Below are 22,872 nucleotides of genomic sequence, written 5' to 3' on the forward strand. Positions count from 1 at the left end.
GTTTCAGTTTGTGCGTCAAGTTCCGACAGCTGCGCCGCGTGGCACAGCTAACAGCAGAGACACGTGCGTCGGAAGCGCAGGCTGGGCCAGACTCCTGCAGCAGTCTCAGTGGAGGAAAGGAACCCACTCAGAACAGAAGCGACTGATGCAGCGAAGCACACAGGACACGACATCTGGCGCCCAACATGGGGTGGCACGAGAAAGGAAGGACGACTAAGAGTCATAAGGATCTGCAGACACGGTGAAGGGACTCCAAGAATCCGCCACGACAGCTACCTGGGAACAGCTAAGAGACTCCTAAGAGACTCGTGGAAGGATTACTTGAAGGTACGCAAATTGGGCGAGCAGGGGAAGAAGGAAGAGAGCGGAGTGGAAACGCGCTGTCTCGTGGTGGAATCAGGCCGGCGGCTGCGGCAGCGGCGGTAAACCGCAGCTCTAAAGACACAGGGAGATATAGAACACGCAGAACAGCGGGGAGACTCGTGGAGGAATTTCCTGAAGGTGTGCGCGGATTGCAAGCAGGGGAGGAGGCAGGACAGCGAATTGGAAGCGCGCCCCCCCACCCCCACCCCCGCGGAGCCGAGGCCAGTGGCAACCGCCGCCGCGGCGCCCAGGACGACGGAGCTCAGACTCGTGGAAGGTTTGCTTTGGAGTGCGCTAGTTAGGCAAGCGGGGGAGGAGAGAGGGGCGCAAAGTGAAAACACTAACCCCCCCCCACAGTGGAGCCCAGGCCGTACAGCAACCGCTGCGCTGCGCGGCTCCCAGGACTGAGCGGAGACTTGCGGAAGGTTTGCTTTGAGGTGTGCTAGTTGGGCGAGCGGGGGAGGAGCGAGGAGGGCAAGAGGAGCGTGCCCACAGGAGCAGCGGCAGGCAGCACACAGGGCTCTAGAGTCCAACGGGAGCCCAGGGTGCAGCGGAGAGCGTAGGGTCCAGGAGGTGGGCTCTTTCCCTGCGTCCCACAGCTGATCGCTCCCGCCGGGGCGGGCAGCTCGTGGGCCCTAGGGCAGACAAAGAACTCAGACGCCACACCTAGGCCCCTCACCACGCTTTTCGAATCCTCCCCCCGCCCTTCCAGAGACTTAAACTGACCCCTGAACTGAAGAGTAGTGTCAGATTACAGAGGGGCGTCTGTGCTCAGGCGCTGGGAAGATTGGCAGCCAGCTCTGACCTTCGGAAGAGGCTGGGAGGAGGGGATTTTCGCTGGACGAGGAGAGAGGAGACTCCCACACCTCCAGCCACCACCTTTTCAGGCCTGCGGAGGAGTGTGACGTGGCTGGCCTGGGAGGGAGAAGACCCTTCCATCCCCAGCCCGCACCCATTCTGGCTGGCCTGGGGCGGGGCAAGGGCAACCGCGGAAGCACTCCCTGAGTTCAGCAGTAAGCGGCAGACGCAGCTCCCGGCTTTCAGCAGCTTAGAAATCTCCCGCCTGCCCCCTCCCACACACCCACGGAAGGAGGGCCCTAAGACTCAGGAGTACTGGGCACAGGGCTGGTGGAGCTACTCTCAGCGTGCATTTGTGCAGGAAAGGACAGAAACTGCACGGTCTCTCTGAAAACTGTCATCCAGACCCCTCAGCCCCTCGCATTTAAATCTACACTCCCAAATTCACTCTGGGCACCAGGTGACTAGCGCTGCCTGCGCACTAGGCAGGGAACTCTTTGGCACAGCGGAGGACAACCTGGAGATTACTTGGTGGGCTTAAGCCAAGACTGGTGCTGCTTTCTGTTTTGTTTTGCTTGGTGGTTTTTTGTTTTTTTTTTTTTTTTTTTTTTTTTCTTTTTTTCTCTTTTTTCTTTTCTTTTCTTTTTCTTTTTTTTCTTTCTTTCTTTTCTTCTTCTTCTTTTCTTTCTGCTTATTGTGATTTGCTTTGTTCTGTCTTTATTTCTTTGATATCTTTGCCTATGTTGAGTGGGGATTGTCGGTTGTATTTTACATGTGAATGTACTTGATTTGTTTTCTTTGTTGTTGTTGTTGTACTTGGTAACTTGATTTGTGCTGAAACTGCCCTAACAGGGCCCAGCTTAAGAGGCACAAGATTCAACATATCCAGAAGCCAACTCTGGACCAAACCAGAGTACTACCGGGTTTGACCTACAAGTCACACACCCAGAGGGAATTCTCTGAAGGCACAAGAGCCCATAGAGGCCAAACCTCATTTAAGTGGCCAACCCTCACCCAGCAGAACACCCTGCGGTGGGCAGAGCCAAGTTTCACAACTAGACGGCCTAGGAGTTAAACCCACCTACTCACAAGCAAAAAGCAATTAAAGTTCTTCTTGAACAGGACGATATACTAAACACACGAACCACCTGTGGAGCACATGCAGAGAAGAACGAAGTAGTCCAAGTCAAATATAAAAGACACATAATACATAAGATAACCCAGCAAGAACTAAGAGCTCTAGGGGATCTTCCTACTACATCAAAGCAAGCACAGAGAGTCAGTCAGAATGGGGAGACAAAGAAACATGTCCCAAATAAAAGAACAGAAGAAACCTCCACAACTGGAACCAAATGAAGCAGAAGTAACCAACATGTCAGAGACAGAGTTCAGAACACTGGTGATAAGAATGTTTAAGAAGCTTAGAGAAGACATAAAGAAGGATATAGAAATCATAAAGAACAACCAGTTAGAACTAAAAAAGGATGTAGAAATCTTAACGAACAACCAGCTAGAACTAAAGAACACAATTACCGAAATTAAGAACTCACTTGAAGGAATGACCAGCAGGTTAGATGAAGCAGAGGATCGAATCAGCGACTTAGAAGACAAGTTAGCAGAGATCACTCAAACTGAACAACAGAAAGAAAAAAGAATAAAAAACAATGAAGATGGGTTAAGAGACCTCTGGGATAATATCAAGCGCAACAACATGCGCATCATAGGAATACCAGAAGGCGAAGAGAAGAAGCAAGGGATTGAGAACATATTTGAGGTAATAATGTCCGAAAACTTCCCTAACCTGATGAAGGAAACCAACATACAAGCCCAGGAAGTGCAGAGAGTTTCAACCAGGATAAACCCAAACAGGCCCACACCAAGACACATTATAGTTAAAATGGCAAAGCTTAAAGACAAAGAGAGAATCTTGAAAGCAGCAAGAGAAAGGCAGAAGGTTACATACAAGGGAACTCCCATAAGACTATCAAATGACTTTTCTACAGAAACATTGAAGGCCAGGAGGGAGTGGCAGGAGATACTCAAAGTGATGGAACACAAAGGCCTACAACCTAGATTGCTTTATCCAGCAAGGCTATCATTTAAAATTGATGGAGAGATAAAGAGCTTCCCAGAAAAGAAAAAACTGAAAGAATTTATTACAACCAAGCCAGCATTGCAAGAAATACTAAAAGGACTTCTGTAAATAGAAGAAAGATGAAAACAATTTACTACAAATTTAAAAATGGCAATAACTATGTACCTATCAATAATCACTTTAAATGTAAATGGATTAAACGCTCCAATCAAGAGACATAGGGTGGCTGAGTGGATAAGGAAGCAAGACCCTTGTATATGCAGTATACAAGAGACTCATTTCAGATCAAAAGACACACACAGGCTGAAAGTGAAGGGTTGGAGTAACATATTTCATGCAAATGGAAGCAAAAAAAAAGCTGGAGTTGCAATACTTATATCTGACAAAATACACTTTAAAATGAAGAACATATTAAAAGACAAAGATGGGCACTATATAATAATAAAGGGATCAATCCGACAAGAGGACATAACCCTAGTAAACATCTATGCACCTAACATAGGAGCACCTAAATATATAAAACAGATACTGATGGACATAAAGACAGAGATCAACAGCAACACTATCATAGTAGGGGACTTCAACACACCTCTGACAACAAGGGACAGGTCCTCCAGACAGAAAATCAATATGGAAACAACAGCCTTAAATGATACTTTGGAGCAGTTGGATTTAATTGATATTTTCAGAGCATTTCACCCCAATGCTGCAGAATACACGTTCTTCTCAAGTGCACATGGAACATTTTCTAAGATAGATCATATGTTAGGACACAAAACAAGCCTTGATAAATTTAAGAAAATTGAAGTCATACCAATTGTCTTCTCTGACCACAGTGCTATGAAATTAGAAATGACCTACAGGGGAAAAAAACCAGGAAGATACACCAATTCATGGAGGCTGAATAACATGTTGCTAAATAATGAATGGGTCAAGCAGCAGATCAAAGAAGAAATCAAAAGACATCTTGAGACAAATGAGAATGAGAACACGACGACCCAAAATCTATGGGATGCTGCGAAAGCAGTCCTAAGAAGGAAGTTCATAGCACTGCAGGGCTACCTAAATAAACAAGAAACATCACTAATTGACAGTTTATCTTCACACTTAAGGGATCTAAAAAAAGAACAGCAAAATAAACCCAAAGGGAGCACAAGGAAGGAGATAATAAGGATCAGAGCAGAAATAAATGAAATAGAAACCAGAAAAACAATACAAAAGATCAATGAATCCAAGAGCTGGTTCTTTGAGAAGATAAACAAAATTGACAAACCTTTAGCCAGACTCATTAAAAAAAGGAGAGAGAGGACCCAAATTAATAAAATCAGAAATGAAAGAGGAGAAGTGACAACAGACACCACAGAAATACAAAAAATTTTAAGAAATTACTATGAGCAACTATATGCCAACAAATTTGACAATCTGGAAGAAATAGACAATTTCCTAGAGGCGCACAACCTTCCAAGGCTAACTCAAGAAGAAACAGAAAGCCTGAACAGTCTGATTACCACCAGGGAAATTGAATCAGTAATCAATAATCTCCCAGCAAACAAAAGCCCTGGACCAGATGGCTTTACAGGTGAATTTTTCAAAACATTCAAAAAAGAATTATCACCTATTCTCCTCAAGCTCTTCCAAAAAATCCAGAAGGAAGGAAGACTCCCAAACACTTTGTACGAAGCCACTATCACCCTGATCCCAAAAGCAGACAAAGACACCACAAAAAAAAAAAAAAAAACTACAGGCCGATATTTCTAATGAACATAGATGCAAAAATTCTCAACAAAATATTAGCGAAAAGAATTCAGCAATACATCAAAAAGATCATACACCATGATCAAGTGGGATTCATCCCTGGTATGCAGGGGTGGTTCAACATCCGCAAATCAATTAATGTGATACACCACATTAACAAAATGAAAAATAAAAATCACATGATCATATCAATAGATGCAGAAAAAGCATTTGATAAAATACAGCAACCTTTTATGATAAAAACCCTTAAGAAAGTGCGAATAGAGGGATCATATCTTAACATAATAAAGGCCATATATGACAAACCCACAGCTAACATCATACTCAATGGGGAAAAGCTAAAACCATTCCCCCTAAGATCAGGAACAAGACAAGGTTGCCCACTTTCTCCACTTCTATTCAACATAGTGCTGGAAGTTCTAGCCACAGCAATCAGACAAGAGAAAGAAATAAAAGGCATCCAAATTGTTAAGGAGGAAGTAAAATTATCATTATATGCAGATGATATGATACTATATATAGAGAACCCTAAAGACTCCACCAAGAAACTATTAGAACTGATAGATGAATTTAGTAAAGTAGCAGGATATAAAATTAATATTCGGAAATCAGTTGCATTTGTATATACCAATGATAAAATAGCAGAAGGAGAAATTAAAAAAACAATTCCATTTACAATTGCTCCAAAGACTATAAAATATCTGGGACTAAATCTAACCAAAGATGTAAAAGATCTGTACTCAGAAAATTATACAACACTGAAGAAAGAAATGAAAGAAGACATAAATAGATGGAAACACATTCCATGTTCATGGATAGGAAGAATTAATATAGTTAAAATGTCCATACTGCCTAAGGCAATATACATATTCAACGCAATTCCTATCAAACTACCAACGACGTTTTTCACAGAAATAGAACATATAATCCTAAAATTTATATGGGACCATAAAAGACCCCGGATAGCCTCAGCAATCTTGAGAAATAAGAACAAAGTGGGAGGTATAACGATACCTGATTTCAAACTATACTACAAGGCTACAGTAATCAAAACAGCATGGTACTGGTATAAAAATAGACACATAGATCAATGGAACAGAATAGAGAGTCCAGACGTAAATCCATGCCTATATGCCCCATCTAATCTACGACAATGGAAGCAAGAATGTACGATGGGGTAAAGACAGTCTGTTCAATAAGTGGTGTTGGGAAGCCTGGACAGACACATGCAAGAAAATGAAGCTGGACCACCTCCTTACACCATATACAAAAACAAATTCAAAATGACTTAAAGACTTAAATGTAAGATCTGAAACCATAAAATATCTAGAAGAAAATATAGGAAGAAACTTCATGGACATTACCCGGAGTACGATTTTCACTGACATATCCCCTCGTGCGAGGGAAGTAAGAGAAAAAATAAACATGTGGGATTACATCAAACTAAAAAGTTTTTTCACAGCAAAGGAAACCATCAATAAAACAAAAAGGGATCCTACTGTATGGGAAAAGATATTTGCCAATGATATATCTGATAAGGGATTAATATCACAAATCTATAAAAAACTTACTCAACTCAACTCCAAAAAAAACAAACAACCCGATTAAAAAATGGGCAGAGGACTTGAGGAGACATTTTTCTAAAAAGGACATACAGAAGGCAAGAAGACATATGAAGAAATGCTCAACCTCACTAACCATCAGAGAAATGCAAATAAAAACCACAATGAGATACCACCTCACTCCAGTCAAAATGGCTATCATCAATAAATCAACAAACAACAAATGCTGGCGCGGATGTGGAGAAAAGGGAACGCTAGTGCACTGTTGGTGGGATTGCAGATTAGTGCAGCCACTATGGAAAACAGTATGGAGGTATCTCAGGAATCTGAAAATGGAACTACCCTATGATCCAGTAATTCCACTCCTAGGCATCTACCCGGAGAAATCCAAAACTCCAATTCAAAAATCTGTATGCACTCCTATGTTTATTGCAGCACTTTACACAATAGCCAAGATATGGAAACAACCGAAATGCCCATCGGTAGATGACTGGATTAAGAAGCTGTGGTACATTTATACAATGGAGTATTACGCAGCCATAAAGAAGAAAGAAATCTTATCATTTGCAGCAACATGGATGGATCTAGAGAACATTATGTTAAGTGAAATAAGTCAGAAAGAGAAAGACAAGTACCATATGATCTCACTTATATATGGAATCTAAAGAAAAGACTATGTGAATGAACTAATCAGAAACAGTTTTGGGGACACAAAGAAAAAACCGAGAGTTGTTAGATGGGTGTGGGGGGGGGGTTGGGGATAAGGGGAAAGGTGAAGGGATTTGGAAGCAGCTGGTAACCACAAGATGGCCTCAGGGTTTTTTTGAAAATTAATTTGGGGAAGGTATTCAATAATGTTGTAAAGATTTTGTTGGGTATCCGATGGACATGCGTCCTATTTGGGAGACCACCTCAGGGATACTGTGGATACCTGATCATGGCATTGTACACCAGAAGCTAAACATTAATGAATGCCAACTATAATTTTATATATATATAATGTGATGGTTCAGTGTGAGGTCGGAGGGATAGTGGATGGGGGGAGGGGGGTTCACAGTGTGAGGGATATAAATGATGAACGTCTAAGTATTACCTTGTCCTGTACACCTGAAACTAATAAATAAATAAATTAAAAAAAATTAAATTATGTTTTTCCACTAAAATGATGATGCAAGTTGAGGACACATCACTCTGAAGTTGGGAGACTTCACCACTTAGGACTCCAAAGTGGCTCACTCAGCTGAACTCTAGATTATGACTCTTTACTTTGTTCACCGACTGGGGGGTATGATTATTTTAAGTGGTGAAAGATGGCCATTCTAACTACTGTTCTTGAAGCTATAACAAGAAAATAAAAAAATACATATGAAGAGAGAGATTGGTTATCTCATCCCATGTGGTTGTGCTTATACTCTTATGGCCTACAAATGGCTGTTTGGAGGTTGCTCAAGATTTTCCCATTTCTACGAGTCCTTACAATATTGTTAAATGTTTCAATCACAGTGTGCTGTAATAATCATAAACTTAGCCATCATAATAAAATATCAAGCAAAAGGACATTAGAAAAAAATAAATTGAAAATATAAGTAATAACTCATGATTCCTTTTCTCTTGAAAAATCACATTTTCTGTTTCTGTCCATTGAAAAGAACTAGAAAAAAAACAACCAATGTAGTAGCAACAACTGCCATTGAGCCTTGATTATAGTCTCTAAGTACAATTCCTCCTCCTCCCCTCTCCCCACTACAGGCTCCTCTGGGCTCCTCAAGGCTCCTCTGGGCTCCTCAAGGCTCCTCTGGGCTCCTCAAGAGAACGATTCAAAGAAGTCTATGTCAGGAATTGGACAAGAGTAGACTGAACTACATCTTCATACCAGAAAACAAGGAAGCTATCATGATTTGAGGAGTCATGATAAAGAAATCAGAAACCAACTTGAAGGGGCTCCCACTGGCCAAGAATGGGACCATTCAAATATCCTTCAAATAATAGTCACTACAAAGGATTAGAACAAATAAAATATTTCAGTAATTATAAATTCATGGTAATTTAACAAAAAATCATTGGTCACCTTCGTAGGGTGCTAGGAACCAACTCATTTTTCTGAAAACTTAGAAATAAGGAAAGAGATGTTTCTAGACTTTCTTAGATAAATACTACCTCAAGGCAACAAAATAATTGATGTAATAAATGCAGGAGGAACGACAGATTAGAATACCACCATTCTGTAATCCATAGTGAAATAATGGATCTAGACTAAAATTTGTTAAAAGGCTAATGGAGAATTCCATAATCGACAGATGAAACTAATAAAATCTGATCCTATTGATAAATCTCAACATCAAAAAGAGGGACAACTAGATATTATGTATCAGCTGATGAGATGAACGCCCTGAGAAGCACACAGAATGATTTATGAAGTATTCTTGCTCTCTTTTCCTCCACCCACTAAAAAAAGAAAATGAATCACTTGAAGATGAATCTGATTCAGACTCTAGATCAGACTAACTGTCTAACAGGAAATACAGAGGTTACAGAAACATTACATGACACCAGGGAATGGAAGCTAGCAAAACTGAGAATATGTAAAGTTCTACATGACAAATGACTCAGTTTTAGCATCAAGTTTGTGGCATGAAAAAAAAGAGAAGATGAAAGGATTGCTCTAGACTAAAAGATTTAAGAGCTATATCAACCAAATTTAATTTATAGGCATTGATTCAAAGAGAGCGTGAAAAGACATTTTTAAGGACTGGTCATTAGATAATACAAAGGAATTCTTGTTTATTTTATTGGTTGTAATAATGGAGTATGTGTGTATCTATACACACCTATACCTACATATACACATGCATATATGCACACACATTTATGTATATATGTCTATTTTTTAATGATGCATGTTAAAATGTGTATGGATACAATAACATGATGACTGGAATTTGCTTGAAAATACCAAGGCAAAAGTGATGGAAAAAAGGATAGATAAACAATTGTGGCTAAATCTTGACAACTTGAATCTGGGAGATATAGAAATAGGTATTCATGGTACTATTCCTGGTGCTTTTGAGTTTGTTTGAAATTTTTTATAATAAAAATAAACTTTTCCAAAGGGTGTAAAACAAAACTTGATTAAATGAAAACATTCAAAATGTTTCTAATTTGATGCGAAAATTCAATATTGTAAAGATATAAATTCTACGCACATTTGTCTATACAGTCAATGCAAACCAGCCAAAATTCCACTCTGATGTTTTTAGAACTCTGCGTGCAGATTCAAAAGTTTATCTGAAAAGGCAATGTGAAAGAATAGCCCAAAAGTAAAATGTTGAAAAAGAAGAAAAAAAATGAGGGACTTGCCCCATGGTAAATTGAACTTTTGACCCCAATTTACCCATTCCTGTATCCATGCCCTTTGCCATGTAACTGGACATCCTTCTCTCTAAAGGTAGAATATCCCCCTCTTGACTTTGGGCTTGCTTTGGTTAAAGGGGTGTTAGTAGAAGTGATGCAAGCAGGGTTTTGAAATGTGCTTGCACAGTTAAGCATGTGCCAGCACCATGAGAAAAACATACCCCAGTAAAGCCCACTAGTCACAGGAGGATTAGTGACACCTGGAGCAGAGCACCTCCACAACCATGCAGTGAGGGGGAGAGCCTCTCCGGGTACTCCCACCTGAAGCATAGCTGGCCAGTCAAGCTCAGCCCACATTAGCCCAACCCCAGGCAAGCCCCAAATTCATGAGATTAAATGCTGATTGTAGTATGCCAGTAGGATTTTTTGTTTTTTTCTGATGGAACATGACTGTGATTATAGCTAACAAAAACAAAGCTGTAATTAAAACTGATTTTGGCACAGTAAAAGATAAATGCATGGCTAGGGCTAGATGTATAGTAAGTCTTAGTACATGATATAGGTGGCATTGAAAAACAATAGGTAATGACAGGTAATGATCTGATCAATAAATTATGTTTTGACAACTGTCTATCCATGTGGGGAAAAGTTTCAGTAAGACCTCTTTCACTATATACAAAATTTATTGATAGATTTAAGAGATACATGTGTCTCTTCCTGCCAATGCTTAACTTATATTGTCCCAGAAATGCACAAGTAGAGAAATTCAACATTCAATAAATATATAAAAAGATGCTCAACTTTACTAATAATTACAGACATATAAACTAAAATAACCATGAAATCCTATATTTTGGCTACCATATTGGCAAGTTTTAAAACAAATGGTGTTACATTTGCCTATGAGGGTATGAATAGATCCTCTCATGTACTGTGGCTGTATTATAAAACTGTAGCCCTTTTAAAGGGTAATTTGGCAATATCTATGCAAATCTAAAATGTGAGTTCATTTTGACAAAACAATGGTATTTCCAGGTATCAATTCTACAGAAATATATTTGTACAAAATGTATGTGAAACATGTAATATAGCCTGGCATGCTATAGTGAAAATAAGAAGCAATCTAACTATTTGTAAATAAAAAGACCATATCAATTATGATAGACCATATCGAACAGTCATTAAAAAGAATATTATGTACTGATATAGAAAACTCTCCAAGACATGTTGTACAAGAAAATAAGGTATAGAGTAACATGCATAATACAATCCCATTTGTTGTTAAAAAAATCCAAACTCTATAGGTGTATATATGGACATTGATATGTAAAATTATAGCAAAATATCCAGAATGATATACACAGTTAAAGTTGGTTTTCTCTGGAGATTCTCTAGGATTGGAGGGTAAAAAGGGAAAATATACTTTTCACCATATATATGAGTACATGTGTATATATTTAAAAAGGACAACATATTCAATTAATTGTCAACATTAATTCAATTAATTGTCAAACATTAAAGTTATATTAAATGAATGGAAATACACCAAAATGTTAACAGTGTTTCTGATTTGTAGGTCTGAGTTCTTTTTATGTTTTCATTATTTTTACTTCTATAATAAGACTTTCATCACCAGAAAAAAAGGTATTTTTTAAAATGTGGTTGCATTTCAGTGAAACTAACAGTTTAATAAGAGGCTACCAAATTCAACTTTAATGTATTAATTTTTCTTCAATTACAATATGGTTGTATTTTTTTAATTATCAATGTCATTATTAAATGTCATCATATGATAATAACTTCCTTTTTTAAGTCTCCCTGTACCTTTTTCTTACCAGCACAGTCTGGATTAAGCCTTCTTCCTGTAGTGTCCTATGGATGCTGTGGTAACATCTATCCCACTAGAAGGAGAATGTTCTGTGATTTAATTGCTAATTGAACAAGCATATGTTTAGTATTTACTATGTGTCAGGAACTTTCTAAGTGCAGTACAAAAACAAATGAACTCACTAAAACTCATGACATCCCTCAGCGGAAGTCATAAAATCCCCATTTTATAGATGAGAAAACTGAGGAAGAGAGAAGTAAAGTAACTTTCCTGAGGCCATAGTGCTAGTAAGAGGTGAAGGCAGGATTTGAATACTAAGCTGTCTCCCAAGTGGACTGTGACTCTCGAGTCCAGGGGATCAGGTCACTTAGTTTCCAGCTCCCAGCTCAGAGTGCCTGGGAACGTGGCAGCATAAATGCCTTCTGCAAGAATGAGAGATGGGGATAGATGCCTGGAGCTTGGAGAGTGTGAGAGAAATCCAAGAAAAGGAATGATTTACTTTTCGGTTTTCAGTTATTGTTGATGGGAAGTTATAAATTTAGGTGGCCCACTATGAATAGGGAGGAGTTCTGTAGCTCAGACTGAGGCAACCCTTCTCCTTCCAACAGCTGAAGTAAATCTTCCCTGAAAATGGGCGGATATAATTATGAATCCTCCACATGGCAAGGAAGTCAAATGGGAAGCCTTGATTTTAATTTTAAATTTATTTATGATTTTAAAAGAACATTCAGATGTGGAAAGCAGAGCTTTATTTTCTGCTTTTATTCGGATCTGTCACTTTGTTTCAAGCTTGGATTTAAAAAAAAAATTAATCACCATAGAAACTCCAAAAAACTTGCTATGTTTGATAGGTTAACAAAAAAAAAAAAAAGGAAATTTTAATAATTTGTCTCTGGAGATTTTTGTCGATGGCTTTCTGGTGTTGTTTTGATTCTTTGGTTAGTATTAGAGGCGTAGTGGGGTTTAACTAATCCAGGACGCACATTATTCTCTATTTAATAAAATGGAGGATACTACTAGTAAGAACAAACTGACCAATAACTGTTCTAGAAATCCAACAATTTGAACTGTTAGAAGTGTTCTAGAAACCTACCAATTTGAAAGGTTGGAATAAATAAAGCCTTAAAGTTTTCACATAAGCTTTATTAAAACTTAAATATATTCTGATGTGTGTGTGTGCGTGTGTGCATGTGTAAGTGTGGTGATTGGGACCCACACTTCTCAAATACATGAGAGTTGATAAAAGCTAGGTATAGCTAGCCCACGGAGTTTGATTGGCAGCACCATGGACCTACGGACAACTTTCTGATCCTAAGTGACCTCTGACAAATAGTCACCAGCATAAAACCAAAGAGGAAAACAGATTCCACAGGGCATCTTTGGTGATTGTGGCATGACGCATCCACCCGCTCTGCCACCAGAACTGACGTTTAATGTGCCTTGTAAATCACCACCCTTCCAAGGTGGCTCACCCAGGACAAGTAGTAAACAAGAATGATCTCATTGATTTTACTGTTCCTCTGGTAGGAATAGTGGGGTGGTTAAAAAAAAGAAAATTGTGGACTGAGAAATTTTGTGACTCAGTTATAGGGCTGATTTCAGGTAACCTTGGAAATTACCACTTGCCTCCCCACCCAGAAAAAGAAGAGTTTATAACAAACACATAAAAAGGAATGATGAGCCTGTTAATTCTAGTATCTGTATAACCTCTTTGGTAAAAGGAGGGCTATTCATCACTACTGGGGCTGAAAAATTCCTTTTGCTTATTTACATGCTATTTTACAGTTAAAGCAAGTCCCATTTCCAAAGTCATTGAAGTCAACCAGCAAAGTGAATTCAGGGCTGGAAGAAAACCATAGTGACCAGTAATGCTACTATACAAGGTATTTCTGAAGAGAGTGCATACCGACTTAAATCAGAGTTTGGTTTTGTATCAAATCCTTTAGAAAGAATAATAGTTTGGTCCCTTCAAAAAAGTCAAAATGTATCACCTTTTCAGTGAAGGGAGGAATTCCAAGTGGGGGGCTTAGGAATAACTTCTACTAGCCTCCCCTTTATATAAAAGCTGAACATCACTAAAGAAAGACGGAAGACTTATGCTGGACGAGTGCAATCACTCTTTGAGGGAGTGGCTTCATCTGCAGAGCAAACGGGTTTCCAGATTGGTGTCATCATGATATGTTTTCCATCTCAAAGTAAATCAGAAGAGGTGGTGAACTCCAGCAGGCTGTGTGTACTGGAGGCATGTTAGGAAGAACTTCCTGTCCCTGGGAGTTGAGAAACACTGGAGCATAATAAGAAACAGCATTTCTGGAGTCTGTGCTTTTTTCTTTTTTTTCTGGAAGGTTTCAAAGCCACTATCTTCTTAAAACAGCTAAATATAGCTGCTCTTGCGGCCTGCCTTTGTACCTATTAACTCTGGAATGGAACGAATCCACGAAATGCAGGCAAGTGGTTCCTCAACCTTTGGGCCTATGTCATTCCTTGCAAACATGCTGTATTATATTACAGCTCAGCTCAGCTTGGGAAGTGTATTTGATTTGTGCTACTTGGCAGTTTTGCTGATTCAGGATTTTTAAGGGTACTTAAATATTTTCAGAAGATAGACTATTATGAATGAAGCAATTCTACACAGAAAAATGTCAGAGATTCTTTACTTAGCACTTATCCTCAAAGGGAGCCTGTGTCCTTGTTGGCATGCTTACATGGTTTTGTGGGTTTTTTGTCAAAGAAAATTTTCATTTGATCTTATAGTTATCAACCTGTTTTATTTGTATTTATTTTTAATGGTAGGACGTTGCAGTGTTGATTATAACATCATAGAAGCTTCCTGGTTGGCACCTACTTCTTGTTTCTCATATACACAAGACAAGATGCCAGTGGTTCTGGTTTTAAAAATAAAACAGCTTATACTTACTGAATCAGGATATCCAAATTTTAGCCCCAGCTTGTTTCCTAGTTTTTTATATGAATGATATTCACTTGATATAAAAAGGATGAATGAGCCTCTGGGCAGAATGACATATGCTATTTTATTAACTAGAAGGTTAGAATAAATAAGGCCTTAAAATTTTCACATAAGCTTTATTAAAACTTCAAATATATGCTGATGGAGGGAGAACTGACTCTGGGTGGTGAGCACACAATGTGATATATAGATGATGTATTATATAGTTGTACACTTGAAACATATGTAATTTTACTAACCATTGTCACCCCAATAAATAAAAAAAACCCACAACTTCATAGATGCAGTGAACATTAAAATATTTACTTGGAATTATTAAATCAATGTGGCAAATATTCGTTAAACATTAAGTATGTACCAGGCACTGGGCTAGGTGCTGGGATACAAGGCTGAGTAGGTAAGGGAAATCAGTGATGGGGAAGGTGGGGGAAACAAGTCATCAAGAGAAGAAAGATTCCATGAAAATGAATGATACTTAATCAATCAAACACTGCCCGGACAGAGTACCAAACACAGGTATGGGACATCTAAATCTTTCCGGACATACTGTCTGGCACTAAGGCTACACTACCAATCTGGAACATTCTGAATTTAAATAATGAAATACATTCAATAATCCAAAGTTTCTGAGTAGTCAGAAAAACAAGATAAATTCATAATAACTAATTCACTCCTGCTGCCCTTGTGGGTACAGTTCTCTGTCCAACCCCCTGGAGAAGGGCTGCCTCATGGAATGGATCTGAAGCCTTGTTAGTGCTATTAAATTGAAAACACTAGCCAATAATTCTCCCTGCATCCACCCATGTCCTCACTAGCGTGGTATTGCTATTGATCCCTGCTAATGATTTAGTGATTAAGGAGGATAGATTGCCTATGAATACAAAGCAAGCTGAATGGTCTCCAGGAAGACAGCAAAGCAATTTTTTTTATCATTAATTACTGTACATGCCCGTATAATTGCCCAGTGTCGTAAGCCACCTTGGACGTCACTTCCACATTGAGTGTGCTGTTTTCAGCATCTGGCTCACCTTACTCTCTAACAATTTCTGATTTCCTCTTCTGTTATCTTTCCCACTCGGGCGATGGCCAAATCCCTCTCCTTTTACCTCCTTTCCAATTGTCAGACTGCATCTCTAAGAGTCCCTTATTATCAATTAGCAAATGCAGCACAAAACATGGTGATTTCCAGGCTACAGTGTATTTGACTGTGTGTGGGGTTCATGATACAGATTCCCCTTTTGGTTTATGCCTTAGCTTCTAGACTGGGAAAATCACACAATGAGTGAAATGAGGAGATGACCTCTTTCTCCCATTTCATAAATATTCTCTGGGAGGTATCAGTGAGTACTGATATAAGAATGTAAAAAGTTTTTATCTTAAAAGCTGGCACCACAATTTTTCTGGAAGGACTGGTTTTCAAATAGTGTAGGGTCCCCTAAAACCTGATTGTTGGAGTAGCCTAAACAACCAAAATATATAAAGAACTCACACAACTCAACAACAAAATAACACAAAAAATCCAATTAAAGAATGGGCAGAGGACATGAACTGAAACTTCTCCCAATAAGATATACAAATGGCCAGCAGAAACATGAAAAAATGCTCAACTTCACTATCAATTAGGGAAATGAAAATCAAAACCACAATTAGATACCACCTCACACCTGTTAGAATGGCTATCATCAACAAGACAAATAGTAACAAGTGTTGGAGAGGCTGTGGAGAAAACGGAACCCTCACACACTGTTGGTGGGAATGTAAATTGGTACAGCCATTATGGAAGGGAGTGTGGAGGTTCCTCAAAAAATTAAGAATAGAATTACCATATGAACCAGCAATCCTTCTCCTGGATATCTATCCCAAAAATCTGAAAACATTTATCTGTAAAGATATATGTACCCCTATGTGTTCATTGCAGCATTATTCACGATGGTCAAGACGTAGCAATAACCAAAGTTTCCTTTGATAGATGAATGGAAAAAGAAGATGTGGTATATATACACAATGGAATACTACTCGGCCATAAGAAAAGATGAAATTCTGCCATTTGTGACAACATGGATGGAACTTGAGATTATCATGCTAAGAGAAATAAGTCAGACAGAGAAAGTCAAGAACCATATATGGGATTTAAACTCATGTGGGATTTAAAATTGAAAGCAACAAGACAAACAAACAAATGAAAACTCACAGACACAAGCCACAGTTTAGTGGTTACCAGAAGGTAAGGGAGGAAAAGGGGTGGTAAAAGAGGGGGTCAAATATATGGTGATGGAAGGAGAACTGACTCTGGTTGGTGAGCACACAGTGTGATATATAGATGATGTATTACAGAATTGTACACTTAAAACCTATGTAATTTTACTAACCATTGTCACTTCAATAAATTTAATTACAAAAAATAGAAAAGTCTGCTGAATTGCTCTGCATGAGAGAAGAAAGAGAATTTGCTCCTAAGAGAGGATGGCCGAGAAGTTTGGAGAACAAGGAAGAACAGAAAGAGAGAGAGAGGGGGCAGTAAGGTGGGGAGAGACTGGGATTAGGTTTAGGGAGGAGTCGATGAAATTTTAATAGTAAATATACCCTTCTATGTTTTGTAATTGTTGATTTGTGATTCTTACATAAACCAGTAGTTCTCTAAGTGTATCTCCGACCAGCAGCATCAGCATTTCCTGGGGACTGGTTAGAAATGCAAATTCTCAAACCTTACCCCAGACCTACTCACCCTGAGGGTGCCACACAGAAATCCGCTGTAGCAAACCTTCCAGGTGATTCTGACGTGCTCCAAGTTTGACAGCCAGGGTAAATCTTTCCTCCCCTCACTTTCCATACCACATTGCAGTTAATGTCTGGACATTCACCTATGTTTTGTGGGACTGTTTTTGTTGTTTGAGGCAGCATTGGTGTCAGCACTGGGCGAAATAAGATTCCTAGAGGCAGAAGGGGCCATAAGGACAGAAATCCCCAAGGAAATTGCAGAAATGCTTGGACTTTCACAGGCCAGGAATTAGGGGGGATTGTGTTCTGGGGAGAAGGGAGGACCCACCTACCATGTTTCTGTAAAAAGCCCACTTCCCACTTCAAACTCTTACGTCTTCTCCATTAAGCCTCCAATATTCTCTCCTTGCTTCCTGTTCTCCACAGATTTCTTTGCTTTACACTTCACTGAGTAAAAGAGAATCATAAAATGGCAACAACCTCATCCTCCTTGATTCAGTGGAATCTGGAAAACCTGTGCTTTCGCCCATCTCTTTCCTACGTTGCTCTTGTCCCAATGGAGGATGTACAGCCCCATCTACAAAGCCTTTCATCTGTTCCTTGGATCCCACCCACTTAGAATTGCCCTTCGGAAGTCAGTGCTCCTAAACTTTGGCTCCAAGAATCACCTGCGGAGCTTTTTAAGAACCCTAAAGCTCCAGACAAATTACCTCAGAATGTGTGGGTGGGGTGATTGAGACATCAGTAGTTTTTAAAGCTCCTCGTGATTCCAATGTGAAGCCAAGGATGTGAACACTACCCTCTCCTAGAGTAGCGAGCTCTCTTTTTCCTGGTTTGTCTCTAGCACCATTAGATTATGCCCACTCTCTCCTGTCTTTAAAAAAAGTCTCCTTTGATCTTCATATCACCACTCAGTTTCAGGAAGTCTTCCTGATGAGAATGGCAATACCTGCTATCACCTCCCATTACAAGGGAGCGCATGCAGGTCTTTCTGGCTTCTGTCTTTAGTAAAACAATCATTTTAAGTTCCCCAATTACTTCTGCATTTCCACAATGTATGCTACTGTATTTCCTTATCCTATTCAATTTACCAGCAGCATTCCAAAGCGCTAACTGATGCCTTCTTGAATGAACTGATATGTCTGGCTCTGTGACACCATCTTCTTCTGATTTCCTTTCACTCTGCTGGCTACTACTTCTCGGTCTAGACTTTTCTCCTTTGCATGACTCTAACTGTTGATGATACTAAGTCCATTTTTCTTCTTCTTTAAACATCCCCACTAGCTCCTGGTAGTGCCTGCATTTGCATTTTTAGCTCAGGCATCTCCTTTGATCTCTAGATTCACTTATTCAAGAATCTACTTGACTGTACTCCATAGCCTGTGACCATATATATATGTATATTGTATATATATTATTGTATATATAATATGTATATATTATGTATACATATATAATTATAGCAACATTCGGTTTTATTAGAGTCAATGGAAGTGTAACAGCTATATACAATGTCAGAGGGGTAATAGATTGGAGGGGGTTTTATCACTTTGTGAGGGATGTAAATCTCTAATTATTACATTGCTTTATACACCTGAAACTAGTAAAAAAAAAAAGAAAAAGAAAAAGAACCTACTTGACGTTTTCACCTGAATGTCTCACAGATATCACCAAACTAAGATTTCTAGATGTAACGCTAAGTTTCACCACTAGATCTCCCTCTCCACTTCCTAGTCTTCCTAGCTCTGAAAACGAATGGTACTGGTACAACTGGTCAAATCAGACACCCAGCGATGCTTTTGACTCCAACCTCTTCTTTACTTGCCATGTTCAATCCCTCTGCAATTTCTGTTCTAAATCCTAAGTGGATCTCTAATCCATCCCTTCCTCCTCACCTCCATGGCCACCATCACAGTCCAGTCCACCATCTTTGTCCTGCACCACAGCTTTTATACTGATCTCTTTGGTTTTATTCTCAGCTTCCTCCAAACAGTGATACCTAGGGGAGGCCCCTCTGCTCCTTTTCTGCAATGCAGTATCCAGTGCTGGGGCCATGCCGTCTATACATGTAGGCAACTCTTTCTGAACAGAGGTACCTGGAAGCTGCTCACCATTGATACAACTGAAGACAAGGAAGTGATCAGTAGTCGAAAGTTATTAGACTACCCACCTCTGAAATGGTTCTCCTGTAAAATGACTATGTCAGGCAACATGACTAACCCTTTACACTTCTACAAGCGTGGTCATATAAGTTGAAATGCATGTAGACATGTACTTCATTTTACACAGATGATGTAATCCAGAAAAGGGCAAACAAACCACAGCTTGTGTAAATCATATCATTCTTTAAATATCATAGGACACTAGATATATGATTTTCCTTTTGTAATACAAAAGGAAAATCAATAACAAACTCCTGGTTTATTTATTTTATAAGTATGGATTTTTAAAATTCAATTTTCTTACAATAAACCACTTCCTATGTACTCCTCCATTTCAGACTCCTTTGCTGATTCCTTCTGCATCAGATTCTTAAATGCTGGTGTTGTTTAGGACCTGATACTGTATCTTCTTGATCTATTTTCTCCCTAGGTACAGATAACTCTTAAATTTACATTTCAGATACTCATCTCCAGAGTCACATATCAGGAAAACTACTTTCATTTGTTTGCTATCTAAAGTTATCTCCAACTTAACATTTCAAAATCTTAGTCTGTCTCTATACCTTTACTCCCCTCAGTCTTTTCCATTTCTGTAAATAGCATCCCATTCACTCAGTTGCAGAATGCCTTCTATCTGGTTGACAAGATTACTATAAACAGAAGTGGACCTTTGAACTGCACATGGTCCAGTTAACACTCCTGTTACCATCAACCTTGAACATTTGTCACATAGATAAGATTATTGGGAACAAGATAATAGGGGTGATTGGTGGGAAGTATAGAATTAACTTGGTGCCATCTGCCAACACTTGGAATAGATAATTCAAAGAAAAGGTCAGTGGGGTCCAGGTTTATGTTATATATGAGTAGAAAACATTGTTCACTTATTATCTATGTGTAAGTCCAGATAGATCCTGATTCAAAAGCAACTCACAAACAAAGATCATTCAAAATTAGCGATAACATAGATCCATTTAGGAAGATTTTAGAGAGCAATGCACAAGGTGTAAAATGATGTGAGAAGTCTGTGTCATGTAAGCTTTTATATGTTTTACTACTCATTTCTTATTTTAAATTAAAGGTTATTGGGGTGACAATGGTTAGTAAAGTTACATAGGTTTCAAGTGTACAATTCTGTAATACATCATCTATATGTCACATTGCGGGATATAGTGAGTTCTCCTTCCATCACCATATATTTGATCCTGTTTATCCTCATCTGCCACACCCCTCCGTATTTCTTAAGGGCTAAAAATGAGCCCCTCCCACCAATGCTACTGCAATATTTACATCTGCCTCTGGAACTTAAAATCAGCCTGATACCAAGTATGGAAGCAGGAGGCAGATATAGAAGGGTAGAGATAGGGATGGGGAGAAAATATTGTGTGTGACTGAGTTTTTAAATTGAATTGATAGAGAAATTCCTGGATTTGACTGAGTTTATTTAAATATAACTAGATTAAGCTGCAGCAGACAGAAAGAAGACTCCAAATAGCAGTAAAGATTAAGCTGTATTATATTTAAATAAAGCGACGTGTTTGCACATCCAGTTATGGCTTATGAAATTTGCATCCATTATGCATATAAACAAATATGTAGAAGCCTTTAGACATTAGGGCTTTCTGTTCTTGAATTAGGGAGATAGAGAAATTAGCTCCACTATGGACAGGATCAACGTTATTGTGTTTTTCGGAAGCCAGATTATGGATCTTAATAGTTTTGAAAGTCAAGTTTAATGAGTCCATTTTGTTCACAGAGCAATAGCAAATGCAGAGATGATGCTATTAACTAACATACAGCTCCACAATGAGCTAACGGTACAACTTCAGGCAATCTTCAATTGCCTGGAATAATGTATAGCAACATCAACTTTATGTATACAGGTTTTGTCCTCGTATATATTGAGGATAAAATTTGCATCTTTTTCTGTCTTTTAATCATGGAAAACTGTATGTAGAAAAGGAACACGTTTCTAGAATAATTTTGTTATTCCTCCAAAAAAAGATGCATTGTACACATATGAAATATTTTTTTTATGAGTAAAATAAATGCCTGCCCTTTACCTTCACACCATGGATTGAAGAGGATGTACGTGTCCGTTTCCGGGTTTCGGCGGGTGCGGAGTATTCCATAGGGGGTCCAGACTGCCACGTACATGCGGAATTTCCCCACGATGCACTCGGGAGAAGACTGGATGGACAGCCGCACGAACCTGTCCCCTCTCATGATGATCTTGGCCCCCCACTTGCCACTTTGCAGCTCAGAAACGATAGGAACTGGGATGTAGGTTCCCTTATTTTCCTGAGGATAGCGACCTATGAGAAGAAAGAAGTACAATGTTGAGTAGATTTCACAAACCAGTTTTGTTTTCACTCTGCCATCTTATAGCTGAAGGTGGAAAATAATTTGTTAGACTTCACATCATAAGACGTAGGCTGAATTTCATTTCTGTTACCAACTAGCTACATGATGGTAGGCCATTTTCTTAATTTCTTTAAGGCTCTGATTTGTCATGTCTAGATAAAAAATAAATCAGTACTTATAGGGATTTTTATTGGTTGGTTAGCCAATGAATTCAAATAAGATGTACAAATACTAATCTGGACTGCTGAAACAGACACGGAACTTATAGGGTACTGTGAAGTTGTCCTTCCCTGAAATTCTGCCCTCTAAAGAGTAGAATTGCTTTTTTAAGGGCAAAAGGCAAATGTTTTTTGTTTATTTTGAATATAACTTTATTATTTGTTGTATAAAGTTTATATTTATAGGTTGGTTTATGTAACCATTTCCATATTCAACCAAAACATGTGTTTATTGCCAATCTCGATTTAGTCATATGTCATGGGCAAGAATTCAGGCTTCAGAGGCAATTATCTAGGTTTGATTATCTAGTGGCAATTATCTAGTGGCTCTGCCACTTCCTTAGCCTCAACACCTCTGGCAAATTACTTAACCTTTACAAATCCCTGTTTCCTTTCTTTCTTCATCAATAAATGAGGGTAATAATGTTACCTAAGGATGACATAAAATATTACGACATGCTGTGCACATAATTTTCATGCATAACAAATTTTCAGCCGTTATTTCAAAAGAAGATTAAACATCAGGGTATTTTACCATGTTTCCAGGCTAATCATACTTTATGTATAAGCTATCTCAGGTAAATTTTGTTTTTCTTTATTATTGCCATTTTGGACCAAATTCTTATTTCACGTGTTAATTTCTAAACTACATTTTACCAATGGGTTCCTGAAAAATCAAAGTCTTCACTG

General features: G+C 38.8%; 1 protein-coding gene across 2 annotated transcripts in view; it reads right to left on the reverse strand.

Moving 5' to 3' along the window:
* Window positions 1-22,872, reverse strand: part of F13A1 (coagulation factor XIII A chain) — a 196,665-nt gene that overhangs the window by 113,631 nt on the left and 60,162 nt on the right. Inside the window, exon 4 of one of the 2 annotated variants that reach the window (XM_081055341.1) lies at window positions 21,664-21,915. The exons of the other annotated variant lie outside the window; for it this stretch is intronic. Within the exon in view, the coding sequence (XP_080911467.1) occupies window positions 21,664-21,915 (252 nt within the window). The remainder of the gene's footprint in view (window positions 1-21,663; window positions 21,916-22,872) is intronic. 2 annotated transcript variants of the gene reach the window in all.

Source organism: Rhinolophus hipposideros, assembly GCF_964194185.1.
Source record: "Rhinolophus hipposideros genome assembly, chromosome: 8".
In the NCBI taxonomy this organism is placed as follows: domain Eukaryota; kingdom Metazoa; phylum Chordata; class Mammalia; order Chiroptera; family Rhinolophidae; genus Rhinolophus; species Rhinolophus hipposideros.